Source organism: Myotis nattereri (genome assembly GCF_964212035.1).
Source record: "Myotis nattereri genome assembly, chromosome: 10".
Taxonomy (NCBI): Eukaryota; Metazoa; Chordata; class Mammalia; order Chiroptera; family Vespertilionidae; genus Myotis; species Myotis nattereri.
Window position 1 is genome coordinate 29,183,422 of NC_138085.1, and position 16,671 is coordinate 29,200,092.

General features: G+C 40.7%; 1 protein-coding gene across 1 annotated transcript in view; it reads right to left on the reverse strand.

Moving 5' to 3' along the window:
* The window catches only part of RMND5A (required for meiotic nuclear division 5 homolog A), a 65,039-nt gene that overhangs the window by 38,142 nt on the left and 10,226 nt on the right, over positions 1-16,671 (reverse strand). Inside the window, exon 2 of the mRNA XM_081101134.1 lies at positions 117-259. Coding sequence (XP_080957260.1) covers positions 117-259 — 143 coding nt within the window. The remainder of the gene's footprint in view (positions 1-116; positions 260-16,671) is intronic.

A 16,671-nucleotide genomic window follows, 5' to 3' on the forward strand; every position in this document is an offset into this window, starting at 1 on the left:
AAGCAGGAATGAAAGGAACATCATAGAATAATTTGAGAAAGTTAATGTTATCAAAGCAGTGACAGGAGATGAAGGATGATGCTTAACAATACCAAACACTCCCTTCAACACCATACCTTATCAATGGCTTTTCCAACCCGGGAAACACTGCTGTGGATGTCTTTGTGGTCTGAGGCCAATTTTTGAACAGTATCCTTTATCCTTTTACAGCACTGTGTCAATACAAGTGAAAGTGTCCCTGACAACTCAGCATCTTGGCCTACAAAAAAAAAAAAAAAAAAAGAGGGGGAAAAGGTTGGTTACAAGAACAAACCCAAAGATGGCACGTTTCAAACAGGCCCTTCAGACTAAAAATGGAAGTGAAGAAAATTCAGTGTCTGCTTTGGAGCAGAGGGCTACATCGTGATAATATTTTTCAAGTGAAAACTAAGAACGTTACCTTAATATTTTTTATTTTATGGAATACCTAAGAAAAATTTGCCATGAAGTAAACCACTTTTGTAGTTACTGAAGTCAGCATAAACTGGGAATAATATTTCCAGGGCATTTTTCAGAAAATGTCTCAATAAATAAGCTCATTTATTCAATCTGCTTAAACTGTTCGACTCATTCTCAAAACATTTTGATTGTTACTAAATTTCCTAAAGAGAGATTATTTAGTCTAAATGTTTTATATTCTATATAAAGAAATAGAAGAAAAAGTGAACTCCTTTGGATATCATGATGTGCACAAATAAGTGAACGTGACACGGCTGAGTCTGCTCTCCTTAGAAAGGCCTGCTTGCAAGGTTGACCCTTGGCTGGCATCTGGGAACTTGAACTTCAGGAAGGTTCCCACCACTAACTGAAAAGAATGGTTCACTGTGCCTAAACTGATGATACAAAGTGGTTTACTCTAAACTCCTACTTTCCTCCAGAGTTCAGAATTTTGGTGTATGGTAGGCGGAGCATGACCAGTTCTCAATAAAACACCCTCACTCAGTACAATGTCTCTAATGAGCTTCCCTGGTAGAAAACACTTAACACGTTACAATTTGATGCTGGAGGAATTAAATGTGTCCTGTGTGACTCCACTGCAAGAGGACTCTTAGAAGATTGCTCCTGGGTTCCTCCCAGTGGTCGGCAAACTGCGGCTCGAGAGTCACTTGCGGCTCTTTGGCCCCTTGAGTGTGGCTCTTCCACAAAATACCATGTGCGGGCGTGCACGTACAGTGTGATTGAAACTTCGCGGCCCATGTGCAGAAGTCGGTATTTTGTGGAAGAGCCACACTCAAGGGGCCAAAGAGCCACATGTGGCTCGCGAGCCGCAGTTTGCCGACCACTGCCTAGACCAGTGGTTCTCAACCTTGGCTGCACATTATAATCACCTGGGAATCTTTTTAAAATCCTGATTTCTGGGCCTCATCCTCCGGAAATTCTGTTTCTTGGTTATGGGGTGGGGCCACAACATTAGTAACAAAGAAACAGAATTTCTGGAGGATGAGGCCCAGAAATCAGGATTTTAAAAAGATTCCCAGATGATTCTAATGTGCAGCCAAGGTTGAGAACCACTGCTTTAGAGGGAGGGAGGCCAAATTCGGAAATATTTGTCAATTACCTCAAATATCTACATATCACCACCGCCATGCAAAAGGCCTGGCTTCTGAAATCCTACTCGATATTACAAAGCAGTGGTTCTTAAACTTTAATTTATTTGCATCAGAATCACCTGGAGACCTAGTTAAAACAAAATAGTTGGACCTCATTTCCAGAGTTTCTAATTCAAGAAGTCTGGGAGGATGGGGCCCAAAAATTTGAACAAGAACAAGCTCAAAAGTACAGTAGCCCTAGTATGTGCATTCATTCAAAATTTTTTGTTGAGCACTCATTACGTGATAGATATGGCAGTAAAACAAAACCACCAAAAGTCCCCACCCTAAACTTACCTTCTAGTGACAAGATAAACAGTACACAAAATAAGTCAGTTATATAGTATGACAAAAGATTATGCATACTACTGGGGGTGGGAGGTGTGGAAAGCAGAGTAAAAGATGGGAGTATATGTGGGTTAAGCAATTGTAATCTTTAAATGAGTGGTTATGGCAGGCCTCACTGAGAAAATGACATTTGAGCAAAGACTTGAAAGAATCAGCTATTTGGCTATCTAAAGGTGAAGGGTAGTAAAATATGCCATTCCAAAATATGTTTCTTTAGCATATGGATTACTTTGAGAAATAACAAAGGAAAAGCTATGAAAACAGAATGCAAGTTACCCTTTTATAAGGGAATTTTACATTTATAAACGAAATCTCCATTTGTATGGTAAGGGTGTACCAAAACAAAAGAAACTTTATCTACTTCAGTCAACCTGGAGGAGTAGGTAAACTCTGTACTCACTTCCTCCCACAACCACTTCAATATTACAACTAAATTACAGAAACATCAATGAGAACCACCTGAAATCTAGCTAAACAGAAATCCCATAACTAAGGTTATACAGAAGAAGCCATGTCAAGACCGGGGGGGGGGGGGGGGGGGGGGGGACGACACACGACACATAGACACCGAACTGGCTGGTCCAACACCTACGAGTAATCAGGACAGATATCTCAGCTGGAGAGGACCCCCTGAGGAGCAAGGGGTTCCTGCCCCACACTAGGCTTCCAGTCTATAGTTCCAGTGCTGGGAAGAGAAGTCCCCATAACTTCTGGCTGTAAAAACCAGTGGAGATAGAAGCTGAGTGAGATGGAGGGCTGAGTGCTGCTGGAGTCCCAGGCACTCCTCTTCAAGGGCCCGTGACAAACTTACTCGGACTCATTCACTCTGAGCTCCAGCATTGGGGCAGCAGCTCAAAAGGAACATATAGGGAGGGACTGAATTGTCTGGCTTCAGGGCAAGGGCTGGAGGGGCAGTTTTCTCCCAGACAGAAGTGCTGGCAGGGGCCACTGTTTCTTTCTGAGCCCTTCTCTGTGAGCCAAGCAGCAGACAGACACCATATCTGAGCCTCCATCACCCTGGCAAAGTGTTCACCCTGCCCTGGTGATTCCCAGAAACCCCGCTCCACTCAACTTGCAGACCCACCCAAGCCACTTCCAGTGGCTTTTCCATACAAACAGCCTGTCTTAGCTCATGCTGCAGACGTTCCTAAAATCTCTCAAAGGTCCCCAAACAAGTAGCATCGGGCCTTGGCATACCCTGTACCTCTTTCTGGGCAGCCCCAAACCTGGCACTAGTGGCAGCCAGCTTCAGTTCACAGTTTAGCCTCTCCCAGGAACCTCCAAGCCCAGCACAAGTGGCCACCATCTACAGATCACTTCGTAGCTCATATCAAGTGGCCCCTAGAAGGGCACAGGCAGCAGTTGACCTTGGCCTGCACCTCCCAAGAAGCCCAATACCAACCCACCCAATGGCCAGTTTCAGACCACACTAGAGCACCACCCAACCACACCCAAATGACACACTGAAAGGACAGGCTCAGCATGCACCAACCAAAGAGCCTCAATAAAGCAAACCCTGCTCCGAAGGGTCAGTCTCTGCACAACAGCTCCTCATAACCAATCAGCCCAAGCGTCAAACTCCTCCCCCCCTCCCCCCCATTGAGGTGCCAACAGCAAAGAAGACTCAAATACAACAAGAGGGCAAACACAACCCACACAAGGACACTCCGGGAGCACCCAGCTCAGGCGATCAGGCCCCACAGAGGTCACTTTATCAAGACCGAGAGACACGGCATCTCTACCTAACAGACAGAAACAAACACAAGGAGGCAGCCTAAATGAAGAGATAAAGAAACATATCGCAAATGAATGAACAGAACAGAACTCCAGAAAAAGAACAAAACAAAAAGGAGACAAACTACCAGAGTTCAAAACACTTGTTATAAGAATGCTCAATGACTCCAACAGAACTTCAACAAAGATATAAGAAACATAAAAATGGAGATAAAAAAAAAAACACGAACAAAAAAGAACCAGTTAGAAATGAAGAATACAGTAGAGCCCTACAAGTAGCTCAGTTGGTTCAAGTGTCATCACGATATGCAAGGTTGCAAGTTCAATCCCTGGTCAGGACACATACAAGAATCAACTAATGAATGCATAGAGTAGAACAGCAAATCAATCTCAATCTCTCTATCTCTCTCTCTTTCAAAAAAACAACAACTATGTTTTAAAAAAAGAATACATTAGAGCAGTGGTTCTCAACCTTCTGGCCCTTTAAATACAGTTCCTCATGTTGCAACCCAACCATAAAATTATTTTCGTTGCTACTTCATAACTGTAATGTTGCTACTGTTATGAATCATAATGTAAATATCTGACATGCAGGATGGTCTTAGGCGACCCCTGTGAAAGGGTCGTTCGACCCCCAAAGGGGTCGCGACCCACAGGTTGAGAACCACTGCATTAGAGGGAATCAACAGCAGAGGATGGAATCAGAGATTTGGAAGATAAGATACCAGAAAACACTCAATCATAACAGCAAAAAGACAAAAAAAAAATTTTTAAATGAGGATAGTTTAAGGTGCCTTTAGGATATCATCAAGTGTACCATATTAAGGGTACCAGAAGGAGAAGAGAAAGAGCAAAGAATTGAAAACCTATTTGAAGAAATAATGATGAAAAACTTCCTTAGGTGAAGGAAATAGACATACAAGACCAGGAAGCACAGTGAGTCCCAAACAAGGTGAAACCAAAGAAGCCCACACCAAGATAAATAATTAAAATGCCAAAGGTTAAGACAAAGAGAATTTAAAAGCATCAAGAAGAAAAACAATTAGTTTCTTTGTGTTGAGTAATCATCTGACAGTCTTATGGGGCCTCCCTTATATGAAAACTAACTGCTTTTCCATAAGACTTCCAGATGATTTCTCAACAGAAACTTCGCAGGCCAGAAGGGATTGGTACAAAATATTCAAAGTGATGAAAAGCAAGGACCTACAACCAAGATTACTCTACCCAGCAAAGCTATAATTTAGAATTGAAGGACAGATAAAGAGATTCTCAGACAAGAAAAAGCTAAAGCCAGTTCATCACCACCAAACCAGTATTATAAGAAATGTTAAAGGGATGTCTTTAAGAAGAATATTTAATAAAATATGAATAAAGGGACAATAACTACATATCTATCAGCAATTACTTCAAAAGTAAATGGAGTAAATGCTCCAATTAAAAGACATAGAATGGCTGAATGGATAATGAAACTGTCTACAAGAGACTTCAGATTCAAAGACACAGACTGAAAGTATGTGGTATGGAAAGAAGGTATGGAAAGAGATATTTCATGAAAACGGAAATGGAAAGAAAAAAAAAAAAAGCTGTGGTAGCAATACTTATACCAGACAAAACAGACTGTAAAACACAGGGTAATATATGACAAACCTACAGCCAACATAATACTCAATGGGCAAAAACTAAAAGCATTTTCCTTTAAGAACAGGAACAAGACAAGAATATCCTCTTTCACCACTCTTATTCAACACTAGCGGTGGGGTCCCTCGACCTGGCCTGTGCCTTCTCACAATCCAGGACACCCCTCGGGGGATGTCAGACTGCCGGTTTTGGCCTGGTCCCCACAGGCCAGGCAAAGGGACCCTACTGGTGCACGGGGCCTCTAGTATGCATATAAGATCTTCGGTTAATCTCTTCCTATCCCCCCCCCTTCACTCTGAGATTCATCAGTCTGCTCCATGTTTCCATGCCTGTGCATTGAGCATCTTCCCCCTGGTGGTCAGTGCATGTCATAGCTACCGGTTGAACAGTCACTTGGGCTTTTATATATATATAGACTAGAAGCCCGGTGCACAAAGATTTGTGCACTGACGGGGGAGGGAGGGAGGGTGGGTGTCCCTCAGCCCCACTTGTGCCCTCTCACAGTCTGGGACCCCTTGGGAGATAACCACCTGCTGGCTTAGGCCCGCTCCCTGGGTGGCAGATGGCAGGCCCGATCCCTCGGTGCCTGCCCCACCTCCCCGGGTAGTGCACACAGCAGGGCTGATCCAGGGGTTGGGGCACCGCCCTGGGTCGGGTGGCACACGGGACGCCCAGGCGGGACGGCAGATCGCTGCTGCCCCGCCCGGCCGCCCCAGGTCGGGTCACACAGGGACGCCTGCAGATAGCGCTGTCCCGCCCTGCCTGAAGTATGCAAATTAGCCGCCATCTTTGTTGGCTGTTAATTTGCATATCGTGCTGATTAGCCAATGGGAGGCGTAGCGAAGGTATGGTCAATTACTATGTTTGTCTATTATTAGATAGGATAGTACTGGAAGTCTTAGCCAAAGCAATCAGACAAGAAGAAGAGATAAAAGGCATCCAAATTGGAGAGGAGGAAGTAAAACTGTCATTACTCACAGATGACATGATATTGTACATAGAAAACCCTAAAGACCACCAGGAAACTACTAGACTTAATAAATTAATTCAGGAAGGTAGCAGGATACAAAACCAACATCCAGAAATCTACGGCATTTTTATACACCAATAATGAACTCTCAGAAAGAGAAACTAAAAACAAACAAAAAAAATCCCATTTATCATTACAACAACAACAAATAAGATACCTTGAAATAAACTTAATCAAGGAGGTAAGACCTGTACTTGGAAAACTATAGGGCATTGAAAAAAGAAATTGAGGAAGATACTTTTTTTAAATAGAAAAGTATACCATGTTCATGGATTGAAAGAAGTAACATCATTAAAATGTCTATATTACCCAAAGCAATCTATAGATTCAATGCAATCTCTATTAAAATACCAACAGCATACTTCCCAGAACTAGAATACTCCAAAAATTTATATGAAACCATAAAAGACCCTGAACAGCTGCAGCAATCTTGAGAAAGAACAATACTGGATATCAAACTATACTACAAAGCCATTATAACCAAAACAGCCTCGTACTGGCACAAGAACAGGCATATAGACCAATGGATCAGAACAAAGACGCCAGAAACAGACCCACACCATTACGGTCAATTAATATTTGACAAAGGAGGCAAGTACATGCAATGGGGCAAAGACAGTCTCTTCAATAAATGTTGTTGGGAAAATTGGACAGACTCATACAAAAAGATGAAACTAGACCACCAACTTACACCATACATAAGAATAAACTTAAAATGGATAAAAGACTTAAATATAAAACATGAAACCATAAAAATCTTAGAAGAAAACATAGGCAGTAAAATCTCAGACATCTCACATAGCAGAGTTTTTGCCAATACATCTCCAAGGGCAAAGGAAACTAAGAAAAAAAATAAACAAATGGGACTATATCAAAATAAAAAGCTTCTGCACAGCAAAAGAAATCACCATCAAAATGAAAAGGAAGCCCACTGTATGGGAGAACATATTTGCCAATGATACATCTGATAAGGGGTTAATCTCCAAAATATATACTCATACAACTCAACAAAAAGAAGACAAACAATCCAATTAAAAAATGGGCAGAAGACCTGAATAGACATTTTTCCAAAGAAGATATACAAATGGCCAAGAGACATATGAAAAAATGCTCAAAGTCACTAATCATCAGAAAACTGCAAATTAAAACCACAATGAGATATCACCTCACTCCTGTCAGAATAGCTACCATCAAAAAATCAATAAACAACTAGTGCTGGCGAGGATGTGGAGAAAAGGGAACACTGGTTCACTGCTGGTGGGAATGCAAACTGGTGCAGCCACTATGGAAAACAGTATGGAGTTTCCTCAAAAAAAGTGGAACTCCCATTTGACCCAGCAATCCCACTTCTGGGAATATATACTAAAAACTCCAAAACACCAATCCGAAAAATATATGCACCCCCTGTGTTCATAGCAGTGTTATTGACAATAGCTAAAATTTGGAAACAGTCCATCAGTAGATGAATAAAAAAGCCGTGGGACATTTACGAATGGAGTACTATAAAGTGGTAAAAAAGAGGGATCTCTTACCCTTTGGGACAGCATGGGTGGGCCTGGAGGATATTATGCTACGTGAAATGAGCCAATCTGAGAAAGACATATATCACAGGCTTTTACTTATTTGTGGAATCTAATGAACAAAATGAACTGACCAACAAAGTAAGACCCGAAGCATAGAGGCACAAAACAGACTGACATTCCTCGATATGGGGATGGGAAGATGAGAACAGATAAACCAAAGAACTTATATACTTATGTGCATAGCCCATGGACACGGGCAATAAATAAAGTGAAGACCTGGGGGGGGGGGCGGGGCGGGGTGGATAGGGGCTGGGAGGAAGGAGGTAAAGGGAAGGAAAATATGAGACATCTATAATACTATCACCAATAAAAAAACATATTTAAAAAAAAATAAAACACAGGCTATAACAAGAGACAAACAAAGACCAGTAATTCCACTTCTGAGTACTTATCTGAAGAAACCTAAAACACTAATTCAAAAAGACATATGCATCCGTATGTCCATTGCAGCATTATGTATAACAGCCAAGATATGCATACAACCTAAGTGTCCATCAATAGATCAATGGATAAAAAAGAAGAGGTGCATATATACAATGAAATATGACTCAGCCATAAAAAAAAAGTTAAATCTTGTCATCTGCAACAACATGGATGGATTTAGAGCAGGGGTCCTCAAACTGCGGCCCGCGGGCTGGAAAACATTTATCTGGCCGGCTGGGTGTTTTTGCCGCCGCTGTGTGCATAGGAATTTGTTCACAGGTTTTTTTTAAACTACAGTCCGGCCCTCCAACGGTCTGAGGGACAGTGAACTGGCCCCCAGTTTAAAAAGTTTGAGGACCCCTGATTTAGAGGATACTGTGCTGAGTAAAATAAAGCAGAGAAAGACAAATGCTGGATGATTTCACTTATATGTGGAATCTAAAAAGCAAAGTAAGCTAACAAAACAGAAGCAAACTCACAGATACAGAGAACATTTTGATGTTTTCTAGATGGAAGGAGTGTTGAGGGGATGGATGAAAAGGAGGAATTAAGGAGTACAAATTGGTAGTTACAAAATAGTCATGGAGATGTAAAATATAGCCCAGGGAATATAGTTAGTAATCTTGTAATAACTATGTATGGTATCAAATGGGTACTAGATTTATCAGGGTGATCACTTCGTAAGTTATATAAATGTCTAACCACTATGTTATACTCCTGAAAATAATATAACATTGCATGTCAACTCTATTTGGAAAAAATTATTAAAAAACCAAAAACTTTTATAGCCCTTGCTGGTGTGGTTCAGTTTGTTGGGCATCATTTGGCACACTTAAACGTTGCCAGTTCAATTCTTGGTCAGGGCACATGCCCAGGTTATGGGCTTTATCCCTGGTAGGGGGCTGGATATACTAATTTGTGAATCACTGGCATGTGACTAAATGAAATTACCTAGAGAGTCAGTGTAGAAAGAAGTAGTAAAAGGAGCAAATCCAAGGAACTAACTCCAAGTTTATGAGACCAGGATGAAGTGGGACTGAAAAAGAACAAGCCCGGCCGGTACGGCTCAGTGGGTGAGCGTCAACCTATGAACCAGGAGGTCACAGTTTGATTCCTGGTCAGGGCACATGCCCAGGTTTCAGGCTCAATTCCCAATGGGGAGAAGGGTGTGTACAGAGGCAGCTGATCGATGATTTTCTCTCATCATTGATGTTTCTCTTTCTCCCTCTCCATTCCTCTCTGAAATCAACAAAAATATTTTTTAAAAAAGAACAACAAAGACTACTGAAACACTAACTGTGACATAAGAGGAAAATCAAGAAAGCATGGTGTTGGGAAAGCGAAGTGAAGAAAATGTATCAATGAAGAGGGAGTAACCAACTGTGTTAAGTGCACTGCTATGTCAGGTAAATGGTGGACTGAGGACTGGCCACTGGATTTACAATGTGGATGTTATCAGTTAACATAACAAGAACAGTTTCTCTAGAGTTTCTCTGCCCGTATCTCTAAGTAAAATTGCACAAAATATTTTCCAAAGAAGTTGCAAGGACTGTGAAGTTGGAATATAGAAAATCCGACTCAATGACAACCACTGAAAAAGAATATAGTGCCTACTAGGGGCCCAGTGCACGAATTCATGCACCTTGAAAGGAACTGTCGGACACAAAGCTGCAGTGGGCACAGGGACGGGTCTCAGCCCATCCTCTGCACTCCCACCCAGCCCCCGGCCCGTCTGCTGGCAGCCCCTCTCCACCACTGCTGCTCCCACGCACTGACAGCGCCGGCCCTGCTCACACCTGCTGACAGCACAGAGCGATTAGGGCCGGCACCAGCAGCGGGTGCGAGCAATGGCTCCAGCACCGGTAGCAGGTGCAAGCAGGGCCGGTGCCAGCAGCAGGTACAAACACTGGGCAGGACTGTGGTGTGCAGGAGCAAAGAATTTTCAGTAAGCACCAGAGGCTCGCCCCAATGACAGTGACTGGCACCCGGTCTTGGTCTGACGCCCCTGCTCACCTGCTCCACCAACTCCCCGCGGCCGATGCCCACCATGTCCCACACTCTGCCTCCTGCTGCCGACACCTGCCATGTTCCATGCACGTCCCCTGGTGGTCAGTGCACGTCATAGCAACCAGTTGTTCAGTTGTTCGATCGTTTGGTCTATTTGCATATTAGGGTTTTATATATATAGATAAGGTGCCCAATCCAATATGGGGAAGCCAAAATAGAAATTGCCCTTATCTCTAAGTAAAATTGCACAAAGTATGTATTAGACGCTTCCTACTTCTAACAACGTAATTTATGCTGAGGAAACGTGGTAATTCAGGCAAAAAATAATTAAATTGGACTTCAATAAAACTAAAACCTTCTGAGTTTCAAACAATACCAAGAAGACAACCCACAGAATGGGAGAAAATATTTGCAAATCATATATCAGATAAGAGCTTAACATCCAGAATATATACCAGTAAATAACTCTTACAACTCAAAAATAACAAGACAAATTTTAAAAATGAGCAAAGAATCTGAATAGAAATATTTTTCAAATAAGTTGCACAAATAACCAATAAGCACAGGGAAAGATGCTCCACATCATTAGTTAGTAGGGAAATGCAAATCAAAACTATAATGAGAGCCCTGCAAGTGTGGCTCAGCGACTGAGCATCATCCTATGAACCAGGAGATTATGGTTCGATTCCTAGTTAGGGCACATGCCTGGATTGGGGGCTCCGTCCCCAATGGGGGGCATGTAGGAAGCAGATGATCAATGATTCTCTCCAATCACTGATGTTTCTATCTCTCTCCCTCTCCCTTCCTCTCTGAAATCAATAAAAAATATATATTTTTTAAAAACTATGAGAAACTACTTCAGACCCACTAGGATAGCTACACTGAAAAAGATGGATGACAACAAGAAGCGTTGGCAAGGAAGTAGAGAATTTAAGAAACTTCATACATTGCTAGATTGTAAAATGATGCAGCTGCTATAGAAACACTTTCACAGTTCCTCAGAAAGTTAAACATAGTTACCATACGACCCAGGAATTCCACCCCTAGGTATATACCCAAGATAACTGAACACATATGTCCACACACAAACTTGTACATGAAGCATTATTCAAAACAGCCAAAAGTGGAAACCATCCAAATGATTAACGAATAAACAAAATGTAGCATATCCATACAATGGAATGTGGTTCAACCGTAAAAAGAAACAAAGCATTGATATATGCTACAACATGGATGAACCCTGAAAACATGATATTAAGTGAAGTAAGCCATATACAAAAGGCCACATATTATGTGATTCTATATATGACTTGTCCAGAATAGGCAAATCTACAGACAGAAGTAGACTCGTGGTTGCCAAGGGGCTAAGGAAGAGGGGAATGGAGAGTGACTGTTAATGAGCAAGAGGTTTCTTTGGGGAGTAATGAAAATGTTCTGGTTATGGTTGTACAACTCTGAATATACTAAAAGCTAGTTAATTGTATACTTTAAAAGGGTGAAATTTATGATATTAAAAAAAAGCTTTAAAAAGCCCTAACTCCTATCCATCCAGACATGTTCGTTTCTACAGTCAATAGACAACAAAGTAAACAACAAATTAAAGAACATAAAAGCAGACACCAAACTACAAGAGAGAGGTTATTTGGAATTTATCAACTATAATTCCATGCCCCAACCTTGACCTCCATAGATATTTTCAAATCTTAACAACTTACGGATTTTGATGTCACTGTTATCTCTTCTTCCTTTACCATCTACAAGTCCCTATAGATTTTGGTTTTCAAGTTTATAAATTATACTAGTAATTTAATTAACACTGAGAGTTCTTGGTATGCCCCAAGAAAAAATAACTTCTACAAAGTATTTGGAAGCATAAGAAAAGTATAATAATCTGACAGAGAACCCTGGGAAAACCCTGTTCAGAGAGAAAGAGTCCACTAATGCATTTTCAGTGGAAAACAGCCAAAGGTAAAAACTGGTTTAAAAATCACTGTAGTAACCAAACTGAGTGAAACCAAACTTTAGTCCTAAAGAGAGAGTTTTAATGGTCTGCTGACTTCTCTGTCTGAAAACAAAACCTGCTTCTAGGAGAACCTTTCTGTGAAAGAAATCTAACTGGATTCAGTTCCTAGAAAGTAAAGCTGGAGGGGGGTGGGGGTGGGGCGGGTTGGTTACTGTGACAGCTGTCTTTACCATAACTAAACTAGATCTGAAGGGAAACACTGAAATCCAGGTTGGCCGCTGCGGTGGTCACTTTTTACCCAAGATGAAGTACTGCTTTTTCAATGTAATAAGCCTCCCTGGACTCAGGCCCCTACTTAATAATGAAAGAAATAGTTCTGAGACAGTGCCCATCACTTCCAGTCACAATATTTTATATACAGCAGTTTTAGGTTTACAACAAAATTGAGAGGGAGGTACAGAGATTTCCCATATACACTTTGCCCCCACACATGCATAGCCTCCCCCATTATCAACACTTTCTGTTATTTTTTTGCAAAGGACAAACTTACACTGACACATCATACTCACCCAACACCTATAGTGTACCTTAGGGTTCACTCTTGGTGTTGCACATTCTATGGGTTTTGACAAATGTACAGACACAGGTATATCCTTCATTATAATATCATAGAGAGCACTTTCACGGCCCTAAAAATCCTGTGGCCTGCCCATCTCTCCCGTCCACCCTATTCCTGGCAACTGCTGATCTTTTTATTGTCTCCATAGTTCTGCCTTTCTCAGAAAGTCAAGTAGTGGTATCACACAGTATATAACCTTTCAGGCTGGGTTCTTTCACTCAGTAATATGCATTTTCAACATACACCAATTTCCAAATAAAACACATTCACAAAATGGCGCCACTGCAGTTTTAAGTTTCTTCTCTCTTCCAAATAATGGCCTCCCCAAAAGAAAAAAATCAGCTGTAAACTCGGAATGAGAATTTACAGGCTTGTGTTTTGAGCCCGTTTCCTTAATTGTAAAAGAAAATTATCCTAAGGTTTAAAGAAATGAAATTCACCTCAACCTTAATACATAAAGTATTCCTATAAAAGGGTATTCCAAGCCAGAATGTAGGAAGGTAGAACATACTTAATAGTAAACGAGGTGTCTAGGCCTCACAAAGTGAAAAATCCTTAAAAATTCCTAGTTATACAGTAGTTTTGTAAATAATACTCAATACAGTTTAGCATTTTGTGTGTGAGAGCATGTTTGTATATATTTATGTATATGTATATACGTATATATATTGAATATATATATTCAATTATTTTCCTACATTACTGATCACATAGTTTAAGATAATCATATGTCCAACCATGTAACAAGATTTACTCATCATTTCAGGCCTTCTAATACAATCAGGAAAAATATATCATTACTACTGAAAACTATGTTTCTCATCCTTACTCAGTATTTGCATTTTCAATTTTGTTTGATACTTGTTTTTATGATATGGGTGGGGGACCTCAAATAATTGTACACACACTATTAAAGACAGTGTTACTAAAACGAAACAGCTGGTTGATAGGCAGCACTACAATGCTGTAGCTTGATATGTCTGCACATTGGCAGATAATCACACATTTTAATTTGGTCTATAAAAGGCAATGTAAAAGTGTCAATTACACCAAGAAGTACATGCTGCCTAAAAGTCAAACACATGAGATAAGACCAACTATAACTGAGAGCACTCTATAAAAAATGGTGAGGCACAACACAGAAAGGTATTGCTATAATGATAATTATTCAGATTTCCAAAAAGGCTGAAAACCTTACTACCTAGGACTAGGATACTTTGGTGTAAATAGATAACAGGGTACCCCAGAAATCACTAATACCTGACTTATCATTGTTAAGAATATCCTGGAAGCAGAGAACAATTTTAATGTACAAGTTTATAAATATCTACTTATATAAAAACCCTGGGTGTAACATCACGGCTAGAAGTGCAACCAACCGGAAGGAAGTCAGTCCTGCAGGGGTCGTCCTGGAAATGACTGCGCCCTCCCCCAGCTGTTTCCTGGAGGGCAAGGTTTCAGGCAGGAACCCACTCTCGGAGTGGAGCGTGGAAGTGCTGAGTCCTGGGTTGCCTTGCCAAGGGTGCGCCCTCCCTGAACTGTTTCCCACGAGGCCTGAGGGAAGAACCCACGCTCGGAGCGCCAGGAGCGCCCAGCAGCAGTAAGTCCTGGGTTGCTGAGGCGGAGGCCACAGCGTAGTAGAACTCTGGGTCTGGCCCAACAGGGGGCATGGCCAGCCTTCAAACCAGACCCTGACAGTAGGGAGGAGGCAGCCCCATTCCTCACACAATCTTCTGTTGGATAGCTTGCTGTCAGTGGCCTGCCAGCTAGGAATCCTATTCACCTGCATATCTGTATAAAGTCTTAATACATTATATTAGAGGTCGTGGTGGTACTGTTTTACCCACAGCATCTACAGGAATTGCTGCAAATTTACTTCTCGGTGGAAGCACCTTTCATTCCCAATATAAATTACCGATTCCATTAAATGAAACTTCAATTTCTAGACTCAATATAAAGAGTGAAGTTGCTAAAACTATTAAAAAGGCCCAACTTCTCATTATTGATGAATGCACCATGGCATCCAGTCATGCTATAAACGCCATAGACAAATTACTAAGAGAAATTATGAGTCTGAATGTTGTATTTGGTGGGAAAGTTCTCCTTCTTGGAGGAGATTTTCGACAATGTCTCCATATTGTACTGCATACTATGTGATCGGCCATAGTACAAACGAGTTTAAAGTACTGCAATGTTTGGGGATGTTTCAGAAAGTTGTCTCTTACAACAAATATGAGATCAGAGGATTCTGCTTATAGTGGATGGTTAGTAAAACTTGGAGATGGCAAACTTGATAGCAGTTTTCATTTAGGAATGGATATTATTGAAATCTCCTGTGAAATGATTTGTAATGGATCTATTATTGAAGCTACCTTTGGAAATACTGTATCTATAGGTAATATGAAAAATATATCTAAACGTGCAATCTTTGTCCAAAAAAATGAGCATGTTCAAAAATTAAATGAAGAAATTTTGGATATATTCAATGGAGATTTTCACACATATTTGAGTGATGATTCCATTGATTCCACAGATGATGCTGAAAAGGAACATTTTCCCATCGAATTTCTTAATAGTATTACTCCTTCGGGAATGCCGTGTCATAAATTAAAATTGAAAGTGGGTGCAATCATCATGCTATTGAGAAATCTCAATAGTAAATGGGGTCTTTGTAATAGTACCAGATTTATTATCAAAAGATTACTACCTAACATTATCAAAGCTGAAGTATTAACAGGATATGTAGAAGGAGAAGTTGTTCTGATTCCAAGAATTGATCTGTCCCCATCTGACACTGGCCTCCCATTTAAATTGATGTGACGACGGTTTCCCATGATGCCAGCATTTGTGATGACTATTAACAAATCACAAGGACAAAGTCTAGACAGAGTAGGCATATTCCTACCTGAACCCATTTTCACACATGGTCAGTTATATGTTGCTTTCTCTTGAGTTTGAAGAGCATGTGACATTACAGTTAAAGTTCTAAATACTTCAGCACAAGGGAAATTAGTCAAGCACTCTGAAAGCATGTTCACTCTTAATGTGGTGTACAGGGAGATATTAGAATAAGTTTAATCACTTTATCAGTCATTGTTTGCATCACTGTTGTTTATATATCATGTTTTTGTTGTTTTCATATCATGTTTTCACCGTTTTTATATCATGCCTCTGTTGTTATATCCTTTTGTTACTGTTTAATTATTAATAAATTTATATATTATTTTCATATACATTTTACTAATTTCCTTTCCTCTCTCACACTTCTATTATAAAGGGCAAATAGCAATATTAAAATATCTCTGCTAATTAATTCCCTTTTAAAAAAATATATATATTTTATTGGTTTTTTACAGAGAGGAAGGGAGAGGGATAGAGAGTTAGAAACATCGATGAGAGAGAAACATCAATCAGCTGCCTCCTGCACACTCCCCACTGGGGATGTGCCCACAACCAAGGTACATGCCCTTGACCTGAATCGAACCTGGGACCCTTGAGTCCGCAGGCCGATGCTCTATCCACTGAGCCAAACCAGTTAGGGCAATTAATTCCCTTTTAATGTGCACGAATTTCATGCACCGGGCTACTAGTTACATATATTACATTTCAGCTCTTTTGAGTTATTAACTCCCCCCCACCCAAAAAAAAGTTAACTCCACTTTCATAAAATGGAACAGAGAGCTTACATCTGGAATTAA